Source organism: Giraffa tippelskirchi, chromosome 5 (genome assembly GCF_054371585.1).
Source record: "Giraffa tippelskirchi isolate mGirTip1 chromosome 5, T2T-mGirTip1v1.2.pri, whole genome shotgun sequence".
Classification (NCBI taxonomy): Eukaryota; Metazoa; Chordata; class Mammalia; order Artiodactyla; family Giraffidae; genus Giraffa; species Giraffa tippelskirchi.
The window spans coordinates 20,019,358-20,047,068 of NC_137279.1; the positions used below are offsets into that span (position 1 = coordinate 20,019,358).

The window sequence follows — 27,711 nt, forward strand, 5'->3', positions numbered from 1 at the left end:
ACCCAAGTCACCTTCGTCGCTCGCCTGGTCTCCTTGATTCAGTTCTTGGTACCTGCCCCTACCCACCATGTTGCTTCCCCACACACCCTGGTCAGTAGTCAGGAAGCTACTTAAAACCCAAATCAGAAAATGTCACTCATTTCCTCAAAATCCGTCCATAGCTTACGATCTTTTTCAGAGAAATGGTTCTCCAGGTCCCATGCCATCTGGCCCTCTCTACCCATCTCACCTTCTACTAGACTCCCACACTCACTCACTGAGCTCAATGGCCTTTGCCCTGGGCTTCACACCTCACTCCAGTAATCTTTTCTCTTATGTGAGCATAATAAATAGTTTACAGTGGGTAGATGCATAATAAATGTTAGTCTAATTCTGTTTAAAAAATGCCTTCCTTGATTTTTTCTTGTCTCTAGGATACAACACACAGTCTTATTATAAAGTCATAAAATAAAGGTATAAGGAAAAGTATTCAGGGCCATTGTTGACTTGTATATACTACACCAAATACACTGTATTTTGTTCCCAAAAGAACTAAGAAAGAAACTTACAGCACTATGTATCGGCACTGTTCTGTCTGCCTGGACCACTCTTCCCCTCAAACAGCTGCATGGCTTGCTCTCTCATCTCAGTCAGGTCTTTCTCAGATGGCACCTTTGCACTGAAGCCTTTCTGATCACCCTATGCAAAATCACAGCTCTCATGGCCCTCACGCCCTGTCCTCTTCTGGCTGGCTGATACTTTCCATGACACACTACTAGCTCACTTTACTCAAATGTAAGATGCACAAGGGCAGGAATTTTGGTTTCTTCAGTGCTATAAACCAGCATCTGACATAGAACAGCCATTCAGTAAATACTTATTGAACCACAACCCATAAATGTAAAATTGCAACTGACAAATCCAGTGAAGTAGTAGGAAGTGCTGCGAGAGCCTGTAGGAAGAGAAAAAAGCTCAGCTGAGAAAGTCAACCTTGACTTGAGAAGTGAAGGATGAATAGGAGTTAACTAGGATGCACACAGGCTCAGCGGTGAGAGGGGCTAAAAGGCCACTGCAGCTAGACCAGAAAGAGGTGGAAAAGGTGCAAGATGAAGTTGAAGTAGGTAGGAAGAGGCAAAACTTTGAAGAGATTTGTAGACAATATTGGGATAGTTTGTCTTTATCCTCAGAGTGACAGGAAGCCACTGAAGCATTCTAAACAGAGGAATCATGAAAGCAGATTTACATGTTGAAAGATGACCTTGGCTACTGGGTAGAGAAAGTTTAGAAGGGTCAGGGTGAATGTGGACAGATCAGGAAAGAGGGCACTCCAACAATTCAGCTGAGTTACCATGGGGTCTTTGATTAAGGTGTTGAGAGTAGAGACAGAATGGATAAATATGAGAGCTAGGTTAAAAAAAAAATCAACACGATCAGTGTTAAATTAGACCAGGAAGTGGGGTCAAGGGAATTTTTAAGGTTCACTTCTATGAAGTTCACAAAGCACAGTTAGATGTTCCAGGGAAATAAAAAATTCCCATTGACTTGAAGCTCATGTCCATACGCAGTCACTGCTAGACCTTCAGTATTCAACCCCTTGCCACATACGGCTATGGAGCACCTGCAATGTGGCAAGATGTCCTGTAATTGTACAAAATACACTGAATCTCAAAGTCTTAGCACAGAAAAAAGAGAGTAAAACATCTCAATAATTTTTATACTGATTACAGGTTGAAGTGATACTATTTTGGATGCTGCGAGTTAAATACAATTATTAAATTAATTTTACTTGTTTCTTTTCACTTTGTAGAAAATGTAAAGTTACATAAATGGTTCACATATTTCTACTGGATGGCATTAATCTTGTATGAAACTTCTAGAAATATAGTAATTGCAGTTTATTCAAAAGGAAAAAAAAATGTCTAAACAGAAGAGGTGGCGCTAGTGGTAAAGAACCCACCTGCCAATGCAGGAGACATAAAAGATGCGGGTTCAATCCCTGGGTTGGGAAGACTCCTTGGAGGAGGGCACGGCAACCCACTCCAGTATCCTTGCCTGGAGAATCCCATGGACAGAGGAGCCTGGCAGGTGACCGTCCATAAGGTTGCAAATAGTTACACATGACTAAAGTGCCTGAGCACGCATGAAAAGAGAAGATGACTGAACTTTAGGGCAAAACATTGTACTTTTTATGAAGAATTTAGTTTGTTTTGTTCAAGGATATGAGGAAATGAGTATTTCAGTTACTATCATTTAAATATAAAAGCCATTTTCCTGTTTGTGCCTTATTTATAGACTAGATTGTTCTGCTTCCTCTGTTGCTAAACTAATGGTTTCAGAGTGCCCTCCAAGGTATGGGGAGAAAGGGAAAAAAACATAAGGTTTTTATAACATAACACCTTAAAAACATAAGGTGGATATAACAAAGACTCAGAGATCATTTAGGCCCATGCTTTCATTTTATAAGTGACAAACTTGAGATACTCAGACATTAAGTAACTTGAAAAACATAGGACTGTCTATGCCACTGAAGATACAGATATTTTCTCTAACATCTATGTTATAGTGGACTTGAAAATATTATAACAAATACACTATATTTTGTTCTGAAAGAACTAAAAATATATCTGTCTTAAGGTACTGAATATATCAGTATTATCAATGACTTAGTTTGGGGATACAAAGTCATATGTATATTCTTACCTGATAAGAGTGGAAAAACATCAATTTTTAGAGTCTGAAAATCAGTTCCAATACTAAGCTGTAATCAGGGACAACTGCCATTCTGTTTCCTCATCAGTAAAATAGATACTAACATATTCAGGTTGTGATAACGACGGGAACATACATACACACACAGTGTAATAAATGGCTAGACACATAATCGTCTCCTTAATAAAAGCAAAAAGTGCTTTCCTTCTCTCTCTCTCTTCCAAAGTGTCAACACACAGTCATATTATAAAGTCATAAAATTAAGGTACAAGGGAAAAGATTACTGAAGTGAGTTGTGAAACCCAGTAGCTTACTCTCATTATCCTATTAAAAAGATTCAAAGCCTCAGGTAAATCATCCAACCTTCCTAAGTTTAAGCCCCCTTCAGTAAAGTGATGAAGCCAAATCAACCAAAATGACTCAGTCTCATCTAGGACCAACAGTGTATAGCTATGAATGCCATGAGTTTCCAAAGCCTGAATAATGTCAAAAGCTTTAAACACTTAAAAATTAATATAAAGTGTAATTTTTCATTTCTAAAACTTCTCAATTTGAGATACTATAATTCACCATTTTGCACATTTTAAAGGGAAGTTCTTAAAACTACTCACATCCGGTTGAATGGCTTTAAATACTGGAACATCCATTAGTGTTATCTGACCCTGAAATAAAAAGTAAAAAAATTTTACAATTTCTTCTTTGGCATGCCATAATATGACATATATTTGAAATTAAAATTACAGTCTGTACTAAAATACAGAGTACTCAAATCTTTACTAGAAAAAAGTCCCAATTTTATAAGGGCTTAAAAAAATGAAAATTTAGTCCTTACACCATTAAATACAATTATTTCTACTTGTCTCATGCCTTTTATATTTTCCTGTGAGACAAGTGAGGTAAAGCTACAAAATAAACAAAAATAATTTTAAAAGTTTGAACATGGTCATACACTGCTTGTGTTAGTTGTTCAGTTGTGCCTGACTCTTTTCAACCCTATGGACTGTAGCCCGCCAGGCTCCTCTTTCCGTGGGATTTCCCAGGCAAAAATACTGGAGTGGCTTGCCATTTCCTTCTCCAGGGGATCTTCCTGACCCAGGGATTGAACCTGGGTCTTCTGCATTGCAGGCGGATTCTTGACCATCTAAGCCACCAGGGAAGCCCATATACATACACTAAATCAAAATAAAAAAGAAAAATTGGATCTACTGGTTTATAAAGCAGTGGCATTGCTATGACTATTAAATCATATCTACTCAAACAGGCATATAAAACGTGATAATAACACAAGGGTATTTTTCCCAATTTATAAAAAGTAACTGACTCTACACCAGTGGCAACTCATATTGAAGGTCTTCACATGATTATGGACCTCTCTTTCTTGTGGCTACAGATATAAAACAAAACCTAGCAATATATTAAAGTTTATTCCTGGAATGGAAGAGCAGTTCAAAATCAGGAAACCAGTATATTCTGCTAACAAGCTAAAGGAAAAAAGATAACATAAATAAATGAACACTTGTCAGTTAAGAATTAAGTTTTTCTAGGTATCCTTCATGACAATGCAATAATGCCTTCAACTTTTTCTCATTTACGAAAAAGTAAAAGTACTTCTTTCCTACCTATGCCAATCAATAAAGTACATTTAGCTTGGGGAGGAGGTATAGGTAGAGACAAAACCAACTGTCATAAAGGTAAATACTTACTATTACTTACCAAGTTGATAGTGTAACCTACAAAGCTCCTCTAAAAATATCATTGGATTTTTTTTTTCACCTTCTCCATTTCATTCCTCTGCTTGCTCCATCATTGTGCTACTCTCCCCATTTATTCCCACATCCAGTTTGTTTCTTTTTTTTTTTAACATCTCCTCTGCTGGGCCTACAAATTCTAATTGAATAGTACCAATATGTAAATTATGTGCAAAAACTGGAGAACAAGAGGTGGAAGACTTACCGCATATTCTTCTGGTGTAACCTTAAGGACATCAAATACCACAGCATCAAAACTTTTCTTCAATTCAGAACCTTTGTCACTTAATGATTCAGAACTGCTACTTTTCTGTTAAATTAAAAAAAAAATGCAGCCATTGAAAAACTGTCTTGCAGTCAGTATCAAGGAAACTAGACTGGTCCTAAAACTAAGCTAAGAATACTGAGTTAACAAATTCTGTAGTAAAGTTAGTTGGAACAGACTGCTTAGTTGGAAGAGCACTGGGAAAAGGGTCAGGCAATGTAAAATTTAACCTGTCAGTCAGTTCAGTCGCTCAGTCACGTCTGACTCTTTGCCACCCCATGGACCGCAGCATGCCAGGATTCCCTCAACTCTCAGAGCTTATTCAAACTCATGCCCATTGAGTCGGTGATGCCATCCAACCATCTCATCCTCTGTCGTCCCCTTCTCCTCTTGCCTTCAATCTTTCGCAGCATCAGGGTCTTTTCAAATGAGTCAGTTCCTAAATTTAACCTCAACTTTAGATTTTTAGGTGTGCAAGTAAGTCATTTTCCTGTCAGTTTTCCTCACCGCGACCTCCTATCATTTCCAACAGAAATGAAAGATTTTAATAAGCTCAATGATTTTCAAATGAGATAAAAAAAAAAGGGGGGGATACATTCATTCATAATTTTTAACACTAATGTTTATTAAGAAAAAGATAAATTATTTTCCTAACATAAATCACAGGAAAACATTTAAAATTTATTAACTAAATAACCCAGTCTTATCTGTCAAGTGACTGTCTGTGATGATACAATTGATAACTGCCCTTCCTATTACAGTACAAATTTAAGTGTTTTCTACTTTAAGGTTACTGTTTAATTTTGAATTTGTTGTTGCTATATGTAGAACAAAAGGTGGCTTTTGGCTCTGAAAATCTTATTTCTGTTAAATTTCCACTTCATCTATACTACAAAATAAAGAAGCATTTTGCAAATCATTGACTGAAATCAGAGTAAAAGCACTGTAAGAACATTCAGATCATGTTCTGTTAAACGGTGGTAGAATATGAAGCTACGGTCAATGACACAAAAAATTAACCAAAGTATCAATAACAGAGGTATAATATGTGTGTCAACCTAACAGCTATTATACATTAGTTTTGAGCACTTGTCATTATGCTTCATTTTTACTTTTCCCTTCCCTTTCAGGAGCAACTAAATATCAAAATCATTACAAAGGAAGGGATCTGTCATTAATTTTGGAAAATTCTGCACCATTAATTACTTCAAATATTTCTTCTGCTCCTTTCTCTTTCTCCTCCTCTGTTAGTTCCATTATGTGTACACTACACCTTTTGTCAATGGCCCCACCATTCTTGAATATTGAGTTCCATTTTCCTCGTTCTATTTTTCTCATTGCACTTCAGCTTGGGAAGATTCCACTGACATGTCTTCAGGTTCACCGATTCTTTCCTTAGGTGTCTGCTGGTCATCAGTCTACTGGTGAGCCAATCAAAGTCATTCTTCATTTCTGGTACAATGTTTTTGATTTCTAGCTTTTCATTTTGATTCCAAGTTTCAATATTCCTTATATTACCCATCTATTCTTGCCTGTTGTCCATTTTTTTTTCCATTAGAGCTCTTAACATTATTAATCATGGTTATTTTCATCCCCAGCCTGTTATTTCCAAAATCTCTTGCCATATTTGAGCCTCTTACTGCATTGCTTGCTTTGCCTCTTCAATCTAAGCTTTTCTGGTTACCTTTCAGCATGTCTTAAAATTTGTTGAAAGTCAGATGTGACTTAGTGGGTAACAGAAACTGAGGTAAATAGGCCTTTAGTGTAAGAGTTTATGTTTATCTAGATAGGAGTTATGTTGTTTATTATTTGCTGTGGCCAGAGGTGTCTTCACTTTCCTGTAGCGTTCTTGTTTTTGTCTCTGGGTTTCCCTACAAACTCCTTAGAGAAGAGTATGTGCCTTGAAGTTCTTTAGGCTGTGATCCTTTATTATCATACAGGAACCCTGTTGATGTGGTGGTAAGGTGTGGGAAGTAGGAAGAGGGGACATGTTCCACGGTCCTATGGTCTGTTACTTTGGTGAGCCTGTGCCCTTGGGCTGTGACCTTAGGTGATTCTCAGTACCCCAGATTCCCCTTAGAAAGTAAGACAAGAAGGCTGGAGGGCTCGGAGTTGGGTATTTCTCTTTCCCCAGGTGGGTTAGGATCTGGTAAAGTTTCCCCTGAGGACAGGTGGAGAAAAGAACATGCTTGGCATATTTGAGAATGATTACTTCCCTCTAGTATATTTCAAAATGGTTACTTTCCCCTCCTCCTGCTGGAAGCATGAGGGATTTTTCTATGATCCTCACTATGAAAACTTGGTGGGGCTCCTAGAGGTAAAATTCACAAAAGTGGAGTGGGAGGCCTAAAACTAAGCCCCCAGTATATCTTAACTCTCAAGCTAGTCCACACAGAACCTCTAGCAGCTTGTCAACTACAGTAAATTTTCCTACCCTTTCCTGACTCCAGTGATTTCTGCTCTTGGTAAACAGTGATTCTCTGTATTTGCTTCTCTCTCCAGTATTCAGGGCATCACTTGTCAATTTGCTCTGTGATATCAGTTTTCCAATAGAGCAGGTTTTCAGTCTGTTCAGCTTTTTTCAAGCTGTGAGGACAGGAGTCATGAATTCCAAGCTCTTTATGTGTCTGAGCAGAAACCCAAAGTCTCATAAATGGATTTCATATATTTATGTTATTCCATGTGTTTGATCTCTGTAACTATGACTAGCTTACAGTATGCCAACAATGTTATTTTATATTCCAAGACTAACAGAAATTTATTCATGTCAATAATTCAAATAGATATCAGTTAAACACTATATACTAATCCAGTAACTACCAAATAATAAATATATTCTGCCAGGTAAATACATTTATTTTAAGTATAACTTGCTAATTTTCTCCAAGTTTCTAACTCATTCAAAACAAGTGAGCAAATCATAATGGCAATCTTATTGCTTATCAAAATGAATAATCATTTTCCTCCTTTCCTTCTTAGAAACCATTAGCAGGGGCTTAAAAAATTATGAGTGATGTGCTTCCACCTGCTTCCCCACTGCCAATAAATAGGTTGGTATTGATAAGAAGCTAAGCAGTATTGAAGCACAAGCTGGAATCAAGATTGACAGGAGAAATACCAAAAACCTCAGATATGCGGATGATACCACCCTGATGGCAGAAAGTGAAGAACTAAAGAGCCTCTTGATGAAAGTGAAAGAGGAGAGTGAAAAAGTTGGCTTAAAGCTCAACATTCAGAAAACAAAGATCATGGCATCTGGTCCCATCACTTCATGGCAAATAGATGGGGAAACAGTGGAAACAGTGGCAGACTTTATTTTTTTGGGCTCCAAAATCACTGCAGATGGTGACTGCAGCCATGAAATTAAAAGATGCTTACTCCTTGGAAGGAAACTTATGACCAACCTAGACAGCATATTAAAAAGCAGAGACATTACTTTGCCAACAAAGGTCCGTCTATTCAGAGCTATGGTTTTTCCAGTAGTCATGTATGGATGTGAGAGTTGGACTATAAAGAAAGCTGAGTGCCGAAGAACTGGTCCTTTTGAACTGTGGTGTTGGAGAAGACTCTTGAGAGTCCCTTGGACTGCAAGGAGATCCAACCAGTCCATCCTAACGGAGATCAGTCCTGAGTGTTCATTGGAAGGACTGATGTTGAAGCTGAAACTCCAATACTTTGGCCACCTGATGCGAAGAACTGACTCACTGGAAAAGATCCTGATGCTGGGAAAGATTGAGGGTGGGAGGAGAAGGGGACAACAGAGGATGAGATGGTTGGATGGCATCACTGACTCAATGGACATGAGTTTGGGTAAACTTTGGGAGTTGGTGATGGACAGGGAGGCCTGGCATGCTGCAGTCCATGGGGTCACAAAGAGTTGGACATGACTGAGCGACTGAACTGAACTGAAGCAGTACTGAGACATAATGTACACTAAGTGCACCGTAGTCATTGTTTATCCACTGAAAGACTAAAAAACTATTGATACTTCTAATTGTATGAAAAAAGTTCACCACCCCTCTACTGATACCAGACACTTAAGCACAGGTTAGGTCTAAAAGGTAGAGATAGATGGGTAAGGTTATCGCATTTCTGAGAAGCTTGTATTTTGATATGTTAAAACAGCTTTATTTTAAGAGAGGGAAGAAAAATATGTATTTTTAATTTTATTTTCTTGCCACAGCAGGAAAACAATTTAAAAGGCAGACTTTCTACCCTTACTTCTCATATACTAAATTAAACTACTCTGAGGTCTGATGGAATTCATCTACTTTTAGAAAAGCCAACATAAATTTTTATACAAGTGAAATGATCTGTTTTATTTAACGAACAATTCTGTACTGTTTCCTATAATATTACCTCATATATTTCAGGACACAAAGTCATAAATATACCATCATATACCCACATACATTTAACAAAGTTAAGAAATATGATTATAAAGATACCAAGTAAATACACATGCAATACAGACATATTTACAAACATATAATACATGCCTCAAGGAGGAAGAAAAGCTATGTACAAATTTATGGAAAAAAATGATTAAAAAAAAATTGTTTTAAAATTGATAGTTTCAAAAAGAAGAAAGCTCCTGTTTAGGGAATCAGGAGACAACTTTCATAAAAGCATAGCATTTAAAATAGAAAAAGCTGAGGGTTTATACAAACATCAGCAAGATGTAGTATTCTTTCATTAGAATATAAATTTCTAGTAGAGAATCAGTGGTAGTTAAATCCATTAGAAAGAAAATTTAAGTCCATTTTGAGAAAAGTCTTAAATTCAGGGCTGAATGTCATGGGTATTTAGTTAGTAGGTAATGAGGAACCATGGACAGTTCAGGAATACAATAAAGTGTAACTGTATTTTAAGACTATTAAAAGTGAGTTATAGTCAAATGGACCAAAACCAGCAGAGAATAGGAGTGCAAGATCAAAATAAAAGGCTACTACAATATTCTAGACAAGAAATAATAAATGACCAAACTAAGATGCTACTAGTAGAAAAAAGGAGAACAGGACTGGCTCTCAGAGATAAGCTGTGGTGGATGAGCTCTAAGACGGCTGCCAGGCATTCTCTATCTCTTGGTGTCGCTGGCCTGTGTAATCCTCCCCACTTGAGTGCAGGCAGGACTCAAGATGCTACTCGATGATTACATTACAGAGGATTTCAACTTATGTTCTGCTAATGGACTCTCCCTGCTGTGATGTGAAAATGGTTGTGCTGGGCAAAGGAGAAGCAGGTTCATGCAAAAATCTATAGATCTGAACTTAGATGCTAAGGAAATAGTGATGTTACTAATGGAAGTCAGAGAAAGGGGGTGAGCTATTTTCTTTACAAGTAGTACAGCAGGAGAGAAACAAGTAAACTGATTTTATTCATATTATAAGTAAAATGTCTGGTCCATCAGAAATGCTTAATAAAATTTGTAATGGAAGCCAGACTAGAGTTAAAAATATGGAAATCATCTACATACAAAAAATAATTGAAACTGCTGACTGAGAATATTCTAATGACAGCAAGGCCTAAGTAAATTGGCTTGGGCAAAATGAAGCTGAAATTACCAAGGAACTCTGAAGTCAAGGTGTACAAGTGTCAAACATTTTTTCTCATCCTCTGTGGTACGGATAAAATAAAGGGGAAATACAGAAGCTAGATGCTGAAAGTATTACGGGAAACAGCCAAGTACTCTAGATCTATAGACAAAGCAAAAGAAGGGGGGTGGGGGTGGGGCAAAAATAAAATCATAATCCATTAACCAGAGAGATGAGCAGCATCTAGCTCAGTCTTCATCTCCATCTCTAACAGTCTGAGCTACATCACCAGAAGAGCCCTTTCAACACTCCAGCCTAATGGTTTTTCAATCTCCTTCAACAGGCTTGGAATCAAGGAATCTGACGGCGGCGACATGATCATTCTTTGCCCCACCTGTGCTACTGCCCTCAAGGTTCATATAATGTGAAAACACCTTAAAAAGAAATCCTATGCATCCTGCAAAACTAAAACTAAAAAAGGGTTTTAACTAATCATTATCTGTTAATTATATTAATTAGGTAGGAATTAACTCCTAAAATGTACAATGAACACACGGATGGTACAATTGAAACAGTTTTTAAAAAAACTGAAAAGCCTGTTAACTCTTTTCTCAAGCTCTGATTTAAATCTGTAACCAACCATAACACTTAAAAAATTAGAAATGCCAGGTAAGAAATTTTACAACTAAACTTCTTAAACGTCTTATCTTACCTCAGAAGCAGTAGCAGCAATATTAACATTGCTTGCCTGCCCGTTCATTAGGTCCATGCTTCCCACAACATCAGTCCCTGACGCTATTTAATAGCAACAGAAGACTGACTGCTTCACGTCCAAGGCCACAAATACATTATGATTCCTGTAAAAAAATAAACAGAAAACTTTAACCATGTGTCTGATTGGAAGTTTAAGAAAACAAACCCATACCTCTCACCATGCCCCAAAATAAAATACTTCCAGTTTACCAAATTCTGTTTTTCATTTCAGTTAAATCAGTAAATCCAGTCTGAGGACAATCCTATTACGCTACTTTCAACACATACGTTCAATACATGCTACTGTTATGTTCTTTATCAGCAAAACAAAGATATAATTTTTCATTTATTGTTAGAAATTTTTTTAAAGTGTTTGCTTTAAGAAAATAAAAAGTGTAAAAAAAAATCTTGCAAAGTAACACATGGCCTAACAAAATAACGTCTTAGAGATCTAAATGACATCCCTAAATCAACCATACTGAATAAGGTTAGCATTGCTGATAACCTACAGTTAAAAAGTTTACAAGTACAAAGATATCACAAATAATTAAAAACAAATTATTATTTATAAAGATATCACATGTTATAAAAATAACAATATATGATATATATATATATTTATTTGTATAGGGCTTTAAAGCTTATTGAATAGCCTCAATCCATTATCTCACTGATCTTCACAATGACCAGTAAGACTAATTAAGGAAGATTTCGTTATAGTAATAACACAAACACTGTCTCAGGCTGGTAAATGAAGAGTCAAGAATAAAATTCAAGCCATCTGAAATTCTTGTCAAATATTTTTTCCACATTACCATATTTTTTCTACTTTACTGAAACTCAAAACGTTTACTTGTGATTCTAATCCCTTTCCACAAAGAAAACTGCCTCCTAGATGGGTATGTTGGTAACTTGACCTATCTCGGAGGCAATTTCTTCCTCTAAACAGGGTAAGGCCCCTTTCCAACGTTAAATTTCTATGATATTTTCCAGAAGAGAAATGATAAGTGTCTATCAATTAGGTATTTAAAAGTGTATTTTTATTGAAGTACAATTGACTTACATTACTAATTAGTTTCAGCTATACAACATAGGGATTTGACATTTTTACACATTACAATGACCACCACAATAAGGCTAGTAACCATCTGTCACCACACATAGTTATTAACAGTATTACTGACTACATTCCCTATGTTGTACATTATGAAATTATATCCACTTAACAAACTGAGCATGAGATACTAATTCGCTCGAAATGCTAAGTTTCCTTTCTCTGGAAAAGCAACGTATGGCAGTGATTTGGAAGCACAAACTACAGAACAAAACTGCCTAAGTTTAAACCCAGTGAACTGTTTACCTTTTCTGTGCTCAATCTCCTTACCTATAAAACAGAGAGAAGTACCTACTTCACAGAGTGGTGATGAGAAATTAATACATGCAAAGCACCTAAAACAGTGCTGACACACGTTAAGAGAGCTGTTATAATGACGCACATTCTGACTAATAGCTACTGAATCCACTAGAAACTTAAATTCAAGAGAATCTTCTAATTAAAAAAAAAAAAACAAACCTTAGGAATACACCTCTGACAAAACACATGTTGGTGGGCATCAGCAACATCCTGACTGCAGAAACAATAAAAGAGAATGCCTAAAATATGTTTCCCAGATGCAGCAAAAAAATGTTGCTGGTATTCAACTGCTTAAAAATTTTTAATACTGGTAGCAGCCTTCAGTCACATCCTAAATTTATCTTCATTTCTTCAGATATATCTTAAGTACCTGCTATGAGCAAAACACTGTGCTAGAATTTTTTAAATTAGAAATATATTAGGAACAATGATTTTTAAAGTAATCATTTGGAAAACCAATGTGAAAAGGAATAGAGCACAGAAATACTTTAATGTCCTCCAATCTACAGTATTTCATTTTATTAACTTTGTTTATTCTTAAGAATTTTACTAAGAATCACTTATATTTACGCTACTATCCAAAATGAACTTGATAATCCTAATTCTTTCTGAAGGCAACATTCAGTTTGCAATGAAATGTTTTCAAACAATTTAATTTTATTCCACATTCTGCACTTGATTAATCTAGATATGAATTCATAAATCAAGAGTGCCCCCTAGTGTTAAGAAAAATGCATCTAATCGTTAAAAAAAAATGTATCCTTAGTCTAACTTACATATCAAACATATAAATTTTATGGTTAATATTTACTGAAAGGCAGGTAATATACCAGGAGTAAACACTAATACATTTGTAAACAACTAACAGTAAAGAATCATTCATTCTGCCTATGTTTAATTAAAAAGTCATTCAAATATCCTAATGAAAATTGTCATATTAAAATCCATTATGTGAAAGACAGCAAAGCATACCTTAATGAAAGTCTTATTCTAATAATCACTTACAAATGTACTACATGTCAATAGTATTTAAAAGCATTCAAGTACAACAAAGCCTCATACAATACCATAAAAACACTGCAAGTCCTAAGAGACAGGCATGGGTTAATTTTTACAACATGTGCCTCAATACATTTCTGTGCTTTGCACACAAAAATGTTCAAATTGGATAAGACAAATACATGCTTTAATATTATTTACTTTTCCTAGTACTATGTATAAACAGCACAATCATTCACAGTAAACAACAACATCACAGTAGCGCTTTTCTTAGTTAAATTATTTCCTACTATTCTCTTCGGAAACTTCTAGAAACAGTTAATCTGTCCTTTAGAAAGGTTTAAATCCCCAGACAGGCACAGTGTTTCAATATAATCCCCAAACAGCAATACTGCTTCTTTCCAAGCAATATAATCCTCAAATAGAAAACCTGAAATGCGCAGATTTAGCTCCTTGCTTGAGGTCACAAGAAAGAAAGAAAAAAAGAAAGTGAAAGTCACTCAGTTGTGTCCAACTCTTTGCGACCCCACAGACTACACAGTTCATGGAATTCTCCAGGCCAGAATACTGGAGTGGGTAGCCCTTCCCTTCTCCAGGGGATCTTCCCACCCAGGCATCGAACTCAGGTCTCTCACACTGCAGGAGTTTTCTTTACCAGCTGAGCCACCAGGGAAGCCCAAATCAGATTGTTAAATAAAAGGCAAAATCAATTAGTCTCCTAACCTCTCACCTTCTCAATAGTATCCCCACCAAGAAACCCAATACTTTTCATTTTATTTTTTTAGGAGAGAAAATTATTTTATTCAAAACAAAAATACCAAGAAGGTAAAGTTAAAGTGACAACTTCTCACTAATTAATCTCCTATCATAATACCAGTTACATATTCTTTTCTAAAATAATTTATGCTATCATCATTAGGAATATTATGCTAAAAAAACACTTAGTAATTTTACAAAATAGAAGAGTTAAGCAACTATAAGGAAAATAGTGAAATGCAATTAATTAGTACAATTTCTTTGGAAACATTCAGATAATACAGAATTGATATGCTTATACATGTTGGCTTAAACTCTCAGTAACAAAAATTAATCTCACTAAAACTCTGGAGAAGAAGAAAAAACTACACAGATTAAAAGCTATTCAATCAAGCCCTAACAGTGAAAACCAAAAGTAACCTTAATGCCTTTGTACATAATCACATTAAAAAATTCAAATAGACAATTATAAGGAAAAAATATGAAAATAGAAATGACAATTTCAACCACAGAACCTAAATCTTATTATGATCATATAAATTTCAAAAGAAAAAAAAAGCAATATGGTGAAATTAAAACACCGTAATAGAAACTCAATATTTATAAGTTGTCATAGCACTTGTTTTCCTTTAAAATTTATTTTTAAATAAATATTAAAGACACATTTTATATGACAATGAGGAGGGCATGGCAACCCACTCCAGTATTCTTGCCTGGAAAATCCCATGGACAGAAGAGCCTGGCAGGCTACAGTCCACGGGGTCGCAAAGAGTTGGACACAACTGAGCGACAAACACTTCATTTTTACATGGAAGGCAAAAAGGTTTAAATGGCCTGTATATCACAGCACTTTCAGCATGTCTGACAGCTAAACTTTCACTGTCTTTTTTGTTTTTTTATTTAAGAAAACTAGAGATTAGTCCTGGAGAAGGCAATGGCACCCCACTCCAGTACTCTTGCCTGGAGAATCCTATGGACGGAGGAGCCTGGTAGGCTACAGTCCATGGGGTCGCTAAGAGTCAGACACGACTGAGCGACTTCACTTTCACTTTTCCCTTTCATGCACTGGAGAAGGAAATGGCAACCCACTCCAGTATTCTTGCCTGGAGAATCCCAGGGACGGCGGAGCCTGGTGGGCTGCCGTCTATGGGGTCGCACTGAGTCGGACACGACTGAAGCAACTTAGCAGCAGCAGCAGAGATTAGTCCCAAATCCCCCAGTACTTTGTTTCAATAATTACAGTCATCAAAAAACACTGATGAGTAACAAAAAAAGACAATTTTGTCTTTGATATGACTGATATTGAGCTCTTTTAAGAGAAGTTTAGTAAAGAATGTGGTTGCCTCTTAAAATCATTTCTACTATAGCACAAAACAAGATCATCTTTGGGTATTTGCTTATAACAAGTTCAAGTTATTACGAAAGAAATAAAAAGAGGTTATGATATACATCCATCCACGGTTATATGAGCTCCCCAATGCCTCCCACAAAGAGGTCATTAGTCTCTTTCCTTTACGCTTCCACTGCTCTTTTGTCAAAATTCTATTGCTGTATTTTCTCACTGATTTATGTATCTCTCCATAATGAACTTTGAGCTTCTTGATGTCAAGGACCCATATTGAAAACAAAACACAACAGAAAAACCATGATTTTTCATCTTTGCACTCAGGCACATAAACGTAATACTGACCTTAATTGCCTAACTTAAGCATCTATCTGTGAAAGATGAATGAATGATTGAACAAAGTAGTTGTTCACATGATAACTTTAAATAAATATCCAATTAACAATAAACATACAGGCATAATGGCAATCAAATAATCAGTGCACACACTAATATACACATTTAAATGAATACAGAACTTCTCTGATGGTCCAGTGGTTAAGAATCTGCCTGCCAAAGCAGGGGACATGGGTTCGATCCCCAGTCTGGGAAGATTCCACATGGTGTGGGGCAACTAAGCCCGTGCGCCATAACAAGAGAAGCCACCGCAAGGAGAAGCCCACGCGTCCACAACTAGAGAGAGAGTAGCCCCCACTCGCCACAACTAGAGAAAAGCCTAGGCACAGCAACGATGAGCTGGCGTGGCCGTAGCTTTTTTCTAAAAAAGGAATATTTCTATTTCTAGCAACATGGCTAAAAAATGATGACAAGGGATATTTAAGAGATGGGGGCTTGGACTCTGACACCAGTTGAACAGAAAAAGCAACCAAGAGATGAGGACTGAGACACACATACTATCCTCTCTACCCCATCACACACAATTATAACTAGAATAAAACCAGAGAGACTGATAAGTCTACTCAATCAGTGATAAGATGGTTTATAAAAAAATTCTGGCACAGAAAGATAAGTACCTATATGTCTTTGCCTGGGCTTAATATGGTGGCTGGAGGAGGGTGCCTACGAAATGAAAATCTGTTATCCTAGGCATGCTCCAGTACCAGCAAGGTCCAAGACCTTCAAGACGAGATATTCACATAAAATATGTACACAAGCCAATGACACTCCTGGAACCCAAAGCAGATGAAGGAAACAAAATTTGTGGAAGTAACAGTCCTTCAATCCAGGCAATGTGGAATTCCGAAAATAAGTTCTCACTGTCAAGATCAAAATATAAATATTTATGTTAACTGTGATTAAGGTGATTAGTGATTTTAGATTGTTGTCAATGTGTTTATAAGTTTAAAATTAACCTCTATTTAATATCTTTTTAAAATAATGACCTGCCTTTATGTAAAAAAAGTACTTTTATAGACAATCCTCTCATTCTGTTTTATATATTGAAATACATATACAAAACAGTGCAACAATAACAAATCAAAGCTAACATTTATGGAGTGCCTGCTATCCAGTAGGTCCTGCTCTAAGCACTTTTCCACTAAAAATGCACTCAATGATCAAAACAAATCCTACAAAGTTATTACATTTTATCCCTATTTTTAGAGATGAGCAGAAAGGTAACTTGCCTAAGCTTACACAGTAGGAACAGGCAGCGAGAAGAAAAAGGAAAGCAGGATGGATGGACAGAAAAACAAAAGACAGAAAAGATGGATAAACTGATGGACAGATAGAACAAAAACTTGAGGTGGGGAGGGAGGAGGTAAAAAAGAGAGGGCAAAGGAGTGGAGAGGGAAGGTAGCGGGACAAAATGAGGGAAGGAGGGATTCAAAGATGAGTATCTAAAAGTTTTTTCTTCCTCTGAGCAGATTTATAATATGACTAGAGGGGAAACAGAAGAAATCAGGGAATACTACAACTTATTACACAGTGATTCAGCTTCAAGAGGCACATGATTTCTAGAGGAGGAAATGATCTTTAGGTTCACCAAGTAAGACAGGTTGAAGGGTTTGAAGAGAAAGAGGAAGTAAAACACCACCAACAACGGTGCAAATTTAAAAGCAAAGGTGGCCCAGAGAGAAGGTATGATGTGGAGAGACTTGCTCAGTGGGGACAACCTTTCTGAGTTATTCTGAAAAGGTTCAAAGAAGTGACAGGACCAGACTGCAGATGGTCTCAACTGTTAAAAGGAGGAATTTAGATTGGAAAGGAAAGGCGTTAGGAAATTATTCAAGTTTTCTGAGTAGGGAAATGACCTTAGGAAACTAAAACCAGTATTTCAAGGATTACCATGCCGGGGGTACGCCACCGAGCTTTACGGAAGGTGAGTAGTAAAAAACACACTCTTACCTTCTGCTAAGAACAGCAAAGCATCTGAAATGATGTGCAGACCCCTTTCCTACCCAGGCTTCTCCAATCTCTGCTCTCCAGGACCCTTGCCTAGTCTCCTAGAAAAAGCCCATGACCACACTCTACCCCTTAACTGCTATCACCTTCACCCCCATCACCAGTTTCTAATTCAGAATCCCTGATGCTGTGAAAATGGCAATTTCAGATGATGTTTAAGAGAAAAAAAAATCTAACAAAATTCATATTAATTTGTGAACACTGGCTCCTCCACCCACCCTGAGGGGTAGTGAGAGTAGTTCAGTGGGAAAACCATTAAGATATTAATACTAATTCTAGAACTTTAACTAGGTATGTGCTGTTGGGTAAATTATGTAATCTCTGAACTTTGATTTCTTTGTGTATAAATAAGAGACAATGGGCTTCCCAGGTGGCTCAATGGTAAAGAATCTGCCTGCAATGCAGGAGATGCAGTAGACACAAGTTTGATCCCTGGGTCAGGAAGATCCCCTGGAGGAGGATATGGCAACCCAATCTAGTATTCTTGCTGGAATAATCTCATGGACAGAGGAGCCTGGCGGGCTACAGTCTACGGGTTGCAAAGAGTCGGACAAGACTGAGTGCGCATGCATAGTCATAAGAAACAATAAAATGTACCTGAAAGTGATTTTGTAAGAATTAAATGTAATCAAATAGGCAAAACTCAGTGCATGTAGAAATGGTGAGTATAACAGCAAGAACACAAATTCTGGAGTTGGAAAACCCTGGGCTCAAATTCTAGCTTGGGCACTTGCCAGTCAGCTGTAAGGCATTGGGCAAGGAACTTTGCTAATGTTTAGACAGAGGCTCAAAGTCCATCCATCAGTGATAGGCTTAAAACAAAACAAAATAAACATAAAAACAAGCAGCCCCCACAAAAAAAAACCCACAAAAAAAACAAAAGGAGAGGAAGAGGCAGATCCCAAACAACCCTTCTTTTAAATTCCAGAAGCATGTGAAAATTACAATATAATTAATGAATTAGAAAAAATGGTAAACTATGCCTCTAAATGAACCATTTTGAAAGCATATTTTAAGACACAAGTACACTGGAAAAGAAATTTACTGAACAATTAAAAAATTTACTTAAAAAATATTCATTTCTTAGAAGTGCTAAGTGTATAACATGTTAATAATAACTGTTATCTTTCAGCACAAGTAGGAGATAAACCTACAGTCTGCAATACTAAATCACTGCATTTAATGATGTGAGGTCTCTTAAGAGAGACACACTTTGCATGCTGGCTGACTAACTTTCAAGTATAAATTAAACATGAATGCTATAAATTATTTTATAAATTTATTCAAAAGTCCACTGAAATTATCCCATGTATTCTTAGTAGTGCAGAATAAGTGATAAAATATTCTAAGCTATACTTAATTCTTAATCAAAGGATAACAAGCATTTTCAAACAATAGTAATTCACATGGACAAGAACACCCTGAAACTTAAGAAAAACAAGATGTGCTGGAGAAGCTTCAATCACTGTAAGCCAACCACAAAGACAGGTTTAGCAATTTCACACACCACCCAGGTTGGGGGGAAAAAAAAGACAGTGTTTAAACTAATCTACATATTTTGAAATCTCCTGTCAAAAGAACTTAATAAACTGTTTCCCAGCAAGACTGTTTACTAGATCACTTACCAAATTATTGTTTAAGTTTAAACATCTCCATGTTTTTTTCCAGGCATGTATTTTATTTGGAAATATTTTAGGTACATATTTAAGATGTGTGAGAAAGATGATTTTCAAACAAAGTAAGCTGAAATCTTAAATTAGAAGGAAGAAGGTAGGGATAGCAGAAAACTATTTCACTTAGCACACTGCCACTTTAATAGCCCGCCTAAAGTAGGGTTAAAGCATATATTACAGGCAATGATTAAAAGAAACTGGCCCGCTTAAACCTCCCCATCTAAAGACTCAATGTAAGTTTTTCAGGTATAATTTTGTTGCCTTTCTACTAAATTGTACATATATTGGGATGAACCATTTACAAACTGGCCCATAGCTGCATAGAAAAGTTGTATTTCTATGTACCTAAATGGCCTAAAACTAACCATTTGTAGGGGAGGAGAGGCTTTCAAATTAGATATTAAAGGGGGAAAATCTATTAATCTATTAAGTAATGCCTTTAAAGGTTATACTCAATCCCTAGCATAAAATGTTCATAAAGATAATCTTAAGAATCTTAAGACAATCTTATCTTAGATAAGATTCTAAACTTAAGAGATCTGAGAGGGGATTTCCCTGGTGGTCCAGTGGCTAAGACTCTGCGCTCCCAATACAGGGGCCACAGGTTTGATTCCTGTTCAAGGAACTAGATTCCACATGCCGCAATTAAAGATCGTGCGTGCTGCAAGGAATATGGAAGATCCCGTGTGCAGCAACTAAGACCCAGTGCAGCCAAATAATTTAAAAAAAAAAAAAAAAAAGCTCCGAGATCTTCTATATGACTTCACCCAAAATATAAATATAGGTTAACTAGAAATTCCATTAACAGAAAGGAAGCTCCAAGCCAAAAGATACACTGTCCCTCAAACATCTGTTTTTGTGTTTTGGTGCGTGTGTGTGCATTTTGGTCAGAGGCTCAACTCAGAAGACTAGCCCGTAAACGTCCATTTAACTCATAAGACTATATGCTATTTGGAAAAAAACAACAACCATACTGCACAATATTAGCAAATAAAGCATAAAAACAAGTCAACTGAATCAGAAGTATATGTATGTATTTGGCAAAAGTGTGTCACTGTAGGCCTAGAAATGATTAGAGAAAGGAACTCAGCCTGTTAGTATTCAAACAGTGGAACAGAAAAACAGTCTGGTGAGTCAGTGTGGAAGGAGCAAGACAGACATCAGAACTCTATGTCCAAGCAAAGATTTCAGGTGGGGCAACAGTACAGCAGTGCCTCACTTAAGACACAAGAGAGAAAGGTCTATAGACGAGGGCAGGGAATTCCCTGGTGGTCCAGTGGTTAGGACTCTGCGGTCTCATAGCCGAGGGCCTGGGTTCAATCCCCAGTCGGGGAACGAAGATCCCACAAGCCGTGTGGCACAGCCAAAAGGATTTTTTAAAAAAGGAATAAATAAAAAGGAGGACAATTAAACAGCCTGGACACTCGGGAGATTCTTATGCCTGAAATGTGAGGCTGACAGAACATCACAGAATAATCCATAGGCAATGGAACACTATGCAGTCACTAAAAAACAAAAGAATACTCAGTGATACATGGAGAAATGTCCACAACTTACCGCTAAATCAATAAAGCAATGTGACAAAACGGTATTTGAGGTATAATCCCTTTCGGCTGTCATTATCATTACAGCATAGAAGAGAGACTGTACCAACACACACTAAAATGTGGCTGTCTCCAGGTTTACACATCAAGTTTTTCCTAACTTCGGCTTACCGGTATATTTTGAACTTTCCTACAAAGACTTCAATTTTTGAAAAGTAAAAACAAAACAAGACAAAAAACCAGTGTCTTCTCACAGACTGCTTATTAGCTGCAAGAAAAAACTAAGCAAGTATACCATGATGAAACTGGACAACGCCTTGACCGGAGGAGCAGACAGACATTGTGTGTCTCTGATGGGATACTCTGGGACACACCACTTATGAGCATCCGAGCTGCGATTGCATAGTTCAGTTCAGTCGCTCAGTCATGTCTGACTCTTTGTGACGCCATGGACTGCAGCACGCCAGGCCTCCCTGTCCATCACCAACTCCTAGAGTTTACCCAAACGCATGTCCATTGAGTCGATGGTGCCATCCAACCATCTCATCCTCTGTCGTCCCCTTCTCCTCCTGCCTTCAATCTTTCCCAGCATCAGAGTCTTTTCAAATGAGTCAGTTCTTTGCATCAGGTGGCCAAAGGATTGGAGTTTCAGCTTCAACATCAGTCCTTCCAGCGAACACTGAGGACTGATCTCCTTTAGGATAGACTGGTTGGATCTCCTTGCAGTTCAAGGGACTTTCAAGAGTCTTCTCCAACACCACAGTTCAAAAGGACCAGTTCTTCGGCACTCAGCTTTTTTTATAGTCCAACTCTCACATCCATACATGACTACTGAAAAAACCATAGCCTTGACTAGACGGACCTTTGTTGGCAAAGTAATGTCTTTGCTTTTTAATATTCTGTCAAAGTTGGTCATAACTTTTCTTCCAAGGAGTAAGCGTCTTTTAATTTCATGGCTGCAGTCACCATCTGCAGTGATTTTGGAGCCCCAAAAAATAAAGTCTAACACTGTTTCCCCATCTATTTGCCATGAAGTGATGGGACCAGATGCCATGATCTTAGTTTTCTGAATGTTGAGCTTTAAGCCAACTTTTTCACTCTCCTCTTTCACTTTCATCAAGAGGCTCTTTAGATCTTCTTCCCTTTCTGCCATAAGGGTGGTGTCATCTGCATATCTGAGGTTATTGATATTTTTTCTGGCAATCTTGATTCCAGTTTGTGCTTCATTCAGCCCAGAATTTTGCATGATGTACTCTGCATATAAGTTACATAAGCAGACTGACAATATGCAGCCTTGACGTACTCCTTTTGCGATTTGGAACCAGTCTGTTGTTTCATGTCCTGTTCTAACGGTTGCTTCCTGACCCGCATACAGATTTCTCAAGAGGCAGGTCAGGTGATCTGGTATTCCTATCTCTTGAAGAATTTTCCACAGTTTATTGTGATCCACACAGTCAAAAAGGCTTTGGCATAGTCAATAAAGCAGAAGCAGATGTTTTTCTGGAATTTTCTTGCTTTTTTGATGATACAACGTATGTTGGCAATTTGATCTCTGGTTCCTCTGCCTTTACTAAATCCAGCTTGAACATCTGGATGTTCATGGTTCACGTATTGTTGAAGCCAGGTTTGGAGAATTTTGAGCATTACTTTACTAGCATGTGAGATGAGTGCAACTGTGCGGCAGTTTGAGCATTCTTTGGCATTGCCTTTCTTTGGGACTGGAATGAAAACTGACCTTTCCCAGTCCTGTGGCCACTGCTGAGTTTTCCAAATTTGCTGGTATATTGAGTGCAGCACTTTCACAGCATCATCTTTCAGGATTTGAAATAGCTCAACTGGGATTCTATCATCTCCACTAGCTTTGTTCATAGTGATGCTTCCTAAGGCACACTTGACTTCACATTCCAGGATGTCTGGCTCTAGGTGAGTGATCACACCATTGTGATTATCTGGGTCGTGAAGATCGTTTTTGTACAGGTCTTCTGTGTGTTCTTGCCACCTCTTCTTAATATCTTCTGCTTCTGTCAGGTCCATACCGTTTCTGTCCTTTATCGAGCCCATCTTTGCATGAAATGTTCCCTTGGTATCTCTAATTTTGTTGAACAGATCTCTAGTTTTTCCCATTCTATTGTTTTCCTCTATTTCTTTGCACTGATCACTGAGGAAGGCTTTCTTATCTCTCCTTGCTATTCTTTGGAACTCTGCATTCAAATGGGCATATCTTTCCTTACCTCCTTTGCTTTTCGCTTCTCTTCTATTCACAGCTTTTTGTAAAGCCTCCTCAAACAGCCATTTAGATTTTCTGCATTTCTTTTTCTTGGGGATGGTCCTGATCCCTGTCTCCTGTACAATGTCATGAACCTCCATCCATAGTTCATCAGGCACTCTATCAGATCAAATCCCTTGAATCTATTTCTCACTTCCACTGTATAATTGTAAGGGATTTGATATAGGTCATACCTGAATGGTCTAGTGGTTATCCCTACTTTCTTCAATTTAAGTCTAAATTTGGCAATAATGTGCTCATAATCTGAGCCACAGTCAGCTCCTGGTCTTGTTTTTGCTGACTGAATAGAGCTTCTCCATCTTTGGCTGCAAAGAATATAATCAATCTGATTTCGGTATTGACCATCTGGTGATGTCCATGTGTAGAGTCTTCTCTTGTGTTGCTGGAAGAGGGTGTTTGCTATGACCAGGGTGTTCTCTTGGCAAAACTCTATTAGCCTTTGACCTGCTTCATTCTATACTCCAAGGCCAAATTTGCTTGTTACTCCAGGTGTTTCATTCCAGTTCCCTATAATGAAAAGGACATCTTTTTTGGGTGTTAGTTCTAGAAGGTTTTGTAGGTCTTCATAGAACCGTTCAACTTCAGCTTCTTCAGCATTACTGGTCAGGGCATAGTCTTGGATTACTGTGATACTGAATGGTTTGGCTTGGAAACGAACAGAAATCATTCTGTCATTTTTGAGATTGCATCCAAGTACTGCATTTCAGACTCTTTTGTTGACTATGATGGCTACTCCATTTCTTCCAAGGGATTCTTGCCCACAGTAGTAGATATAATGGTCATCTGAGTTAAATTCACCCATAACCTGAACCTAATCTCAAGGAAATGGACAAACCTAAACTGAGGAATGTTCTATAGATGGATGCAGTCTTTTTAAAATGCCACTGTATGAAACACTGAGAAAATCTAAGGAACCATTACAAATGAAAGAAAACTCAAAGACACGTGACACCTACACCCGGTATATTGGATGACAGTAAGTGCTATAAACATGCTATTGGGGCAATTCACAAAACGAGAGTACAGACTGTAGATAAAAGTACTGTATCCGTTTCCTGAATTCGATAGCTATATTGTGGTTATATAAAAAAATTAATTTGTTGTTAAGAAATACAACTGAAGTATTAAAGAGGTAAAAGGGTATGAGGTATGAAAACTAATCTCAAATATTTCAATAAAACAGCATGTATGTGTGTGTGAGGGAGAAATAAATCAATTACAGAGTAAATAGGGCAAAATGTTGAAAACTGGTGAATTTGTACAGAAGGTAAACAGGAGTTCTCTTTACTACTCTCATAATTTTCTTTTTGGTTTGAAATTCTTTCAAAGTAAAAAGTGGAGGGAATCCTACAAGGTCTCCTGAGTTATACAAAACCTTCTTAACCTGAAAATCTTCATATCATAGTGTATGTGTGATCAGTCATGTCCAACTCTTTGTGACCCCATGGACTGCAGTCCAACAGGTTCCTCCGTCCAAGAATACTGGAGTGGGTTGCCATTTTCTCCTCCAAGGGATCTTCCCAACCCAGGAATTGAACCTGCATTTCTTATGTCTCCGTACTACAGGCAGATTCATTACCACTGAGCCAGTAGGGAAGTCCCAAAAATCTTCAACTTGCAAAATTTCAAATAAGGTACATTTCTAATAATAAATATAACTCTTTTCACCAACAGATGGCGTTAGTGGCCATTTATTTAGTGTCACTTTCGACCTCCGAGCCAAAAAACCATCTCGTGAACAATGTTCTGGAACTAAGCTACATAACCCTCAAATATTTCTGCCTCATGCTACTACCAAGAATAACACAGATGAACATTATTTAAGAGGTAGAAGGTACTTTGGAGATCTCCACGTGGAGTACATTTCAAAGCTCCAGGTCTTCCTTTATTTTAATATTTGCCCCTCTCAATCCAGGGAATGCCCTTATCCTTCCAACTCCCTTGGAGAATCACTGCTGTAGTAATTTACTATAAAGCAACGTGAAAGCACTGTATCCTTCAAATGTGCAAGAATAAAAAGGGGAGGGAAGAAAAATGAAAGTAAAGAAAAGAAGGAGTGGGTGAGTTTGCTAACCCCCTGCTTTATTCCAATCTCCTGATTTTACAGCTAGACAACAATCTAATGGGAGGGAGGTCATGTGATCTGGCCAAGCACATATCATTAGTTAAAAGGCACAGGTAGCTCTTAAACATAAGCCTTCTATTTGCTAATCCTTGGTGCTTTCTACAATGCTAAACTACCCTCTTCCTACTAATCCTTAACTGGATGTTTAAATCCTGTGGAAATGTGGGAGTGGTAGAGGGTAAAATATCTGGTTTCTGTCTTTTCACTTCTAATAGAAGTTCATTAGGTAAACACGATGACAAAGGAAAACACCATGTACAAAGGCTAAGGACAGTGAAATCCTTTGTCACTGGCATTCAGGGAACTGTCAGTAGTGGAGTACAATATAATTAGAGGGTAAAATGTAAGAAAGAGGGATGGGAAGCATCAGGAAGTGAGTCTGGAGAAGCTGGTATATAAAGGGCAACGTTTACCACAGTAAAAAAAAAAAGCCTGGACTTTATCTGGAGGCAATAAAAAGACAGTCCTTATAAATGGGACTATTAAATTACAGGATCTTACAAGTCTCATTCAGAAGATATACACACATACACATACACAGTGATAGAAAGACATTCCTGTTGAATTCATAAACCTCAACAAATGGGTACCTGTGTAATTACTTCAAGTACAACAGATCCTCAATGTTTAGGAGCGATCTGTCCCAAGACATCTTGAAATATCCCCAAATTTGAGAATGTTACTATTGCATATAGCACATTAAAGCATAACTAATTTTTTTTTTTTAATAAATTTATTTATTTTAGTTGCGGGCTAATTACTTTACAATATTGTAATAGTTTTTGCCATACATTGACATGAATCAGCCATGGGTTTACATGTGTTCCCCTTCCTGGACCCCCCACCCACCTCCCTCCCCATCCCATCCCTCTGGGTCATCCCATTGCCCCGGCCCTGAGCCCTTGTCTCATGCATCGAACAAGGAATGGTGTTCTGTTTCACATATGATAATATACATGTTTCAATGCTATTCTCCCAGAACGTCCCACCCTCACCTCCTCCCTCAGAGTCCATAAAATTGTTCTATGCATCTGTGTCTCTTATTCTGTCTCGCATATAGGGTTATCGTTACCATCTTTCAAATTCCATATATATGCATTAGTATACTGTATTGGTGTTTTTCTTTCTGGCTTACTTCACTCTGTATAATGGGCTCCAGTTTCATCCATCTCAGTAGAACCAATTCAAATGTATTTTTTTAATGGCTGAGTAATATTCCATTGTGTATATGTACCACAGCTTCCTTATCCATTCGTCTGCTGATGGACATCTAGGTTGCTTCCATGTCCTGGCTATTGTAAACAGTGCTGCGATGAACACTGGGGTACACGCGTCTCTTTCAATTCTGGTTTCCTCGGTGTATATGCCCAGCAGTGGGATTGCTGGGTCATATGGCAGTTCTATTCCCAGTTTTTTAAGGAATCTCCACACTGTTCTCCATAGTGGCTGTACTAGTTTGCATTCCCACCAACAGTGTAAGAGGGTTCCCTTTTCTCCACACCCTCTCCAGCATTTATTGCTTGTAGACTTTTGGATAGCAGCCATTCTGACTGGTGTGAAATGATACCTCATTGTGGTTTTGATTTGCATTTCTCTAATAATGAGTGATGTTGAGCATCTTTTCATGTGTTTGTTAGCCATCTGTATGTCTTCTTTGGAGAAATGTCTGTTTAGTTCTTTGGCCCATTTTTTGATTGGGTCGTTTATTTTTCTGGAATTCAGCTGCAGGAGTTGCAAAGCAAACTTTTTTACATCATGAATTTATTAAGCCACCACAGAATCTTACAATTTACCCAAAATTCCTCTTTCTAGATGTACTGCCTTCTACTTCTCTTTGGTCACCAGAACTACAGTTGCCTCCTGCAGCATGAACAGTCCTCACAACAAAAGCTACTACACAAAAAAACAGAGAATAACAAATGTGCCTACCAGTGGCAGGCTAGGACCAAATATGTGCCCAACAAAATTACAAATTATCAGGTCATACACGCTCCCAGTCATTCACGGAACACTGAAAACCACAAGCGTTAATTTGTGAAAGATGGAGCTCTATTCTAGCAGCAACTGACTAGCCAAAAAAAGCATCACGTACTTTTATAGCAAAGACCCCACTGGTCTTTTAAAAGCAGCAATGCCTGTAACAACATAAATATTAGCCTAGCAACTTGTAGCTTACA

The 27,711-nt window shown here is 37.5% G+C and overlaps 1 protein-coding gene and 1 non-coding gene across 17 annotated transcripts in view; one reads left to right on the top strand and one right to left on the bottom strand.

Moving 5' to 3' along the window:
- The window catches only part of RALGPS2 (Ral GEF with PH domain and SH3 binding motif 2), a 163,675-nt gene that overhangs the window by 109,382 nt on the left and 26,582 nt on the right, over window positions 1-27,711 (bottom strand). For all 16 annotated transcript variants that reach the window (XR_014052422.1, XR_014052423.1, XR_014052424.1 and 13 more), the window contains exons 2-4: window positions 10,948-11,092; window positions 4,642-4,746; window positions 3,300-3,350 (exon numbers count right to left, since the gene is read on the bottom strand). Coding sequence is in view for 11 of the 16 variants with exons in the window: in XM_081485981.1 (XP_081342107.1) it covers window positions 3,300-3,350; window positions 4,642-4,746; window positions 10,948-11,004 (213 nt within the window). In the remaining 5 variants the exon portion in view is untranslated. The remainder of the gene's footprint in view (window positions 1-3,299; window positions 3,351-4,641; window positions 4,747-10,947; window positions 11,093-27,711) is intronic.
- On the top strand, window positions 20,841-20,913 carry TRNAE-CUC (transfer RNA glutamic acid (anticodon CUC)). Its single transcript has one exon. It is a non-coding gene; the product is annotated as a tRNA-Glu (tRNA).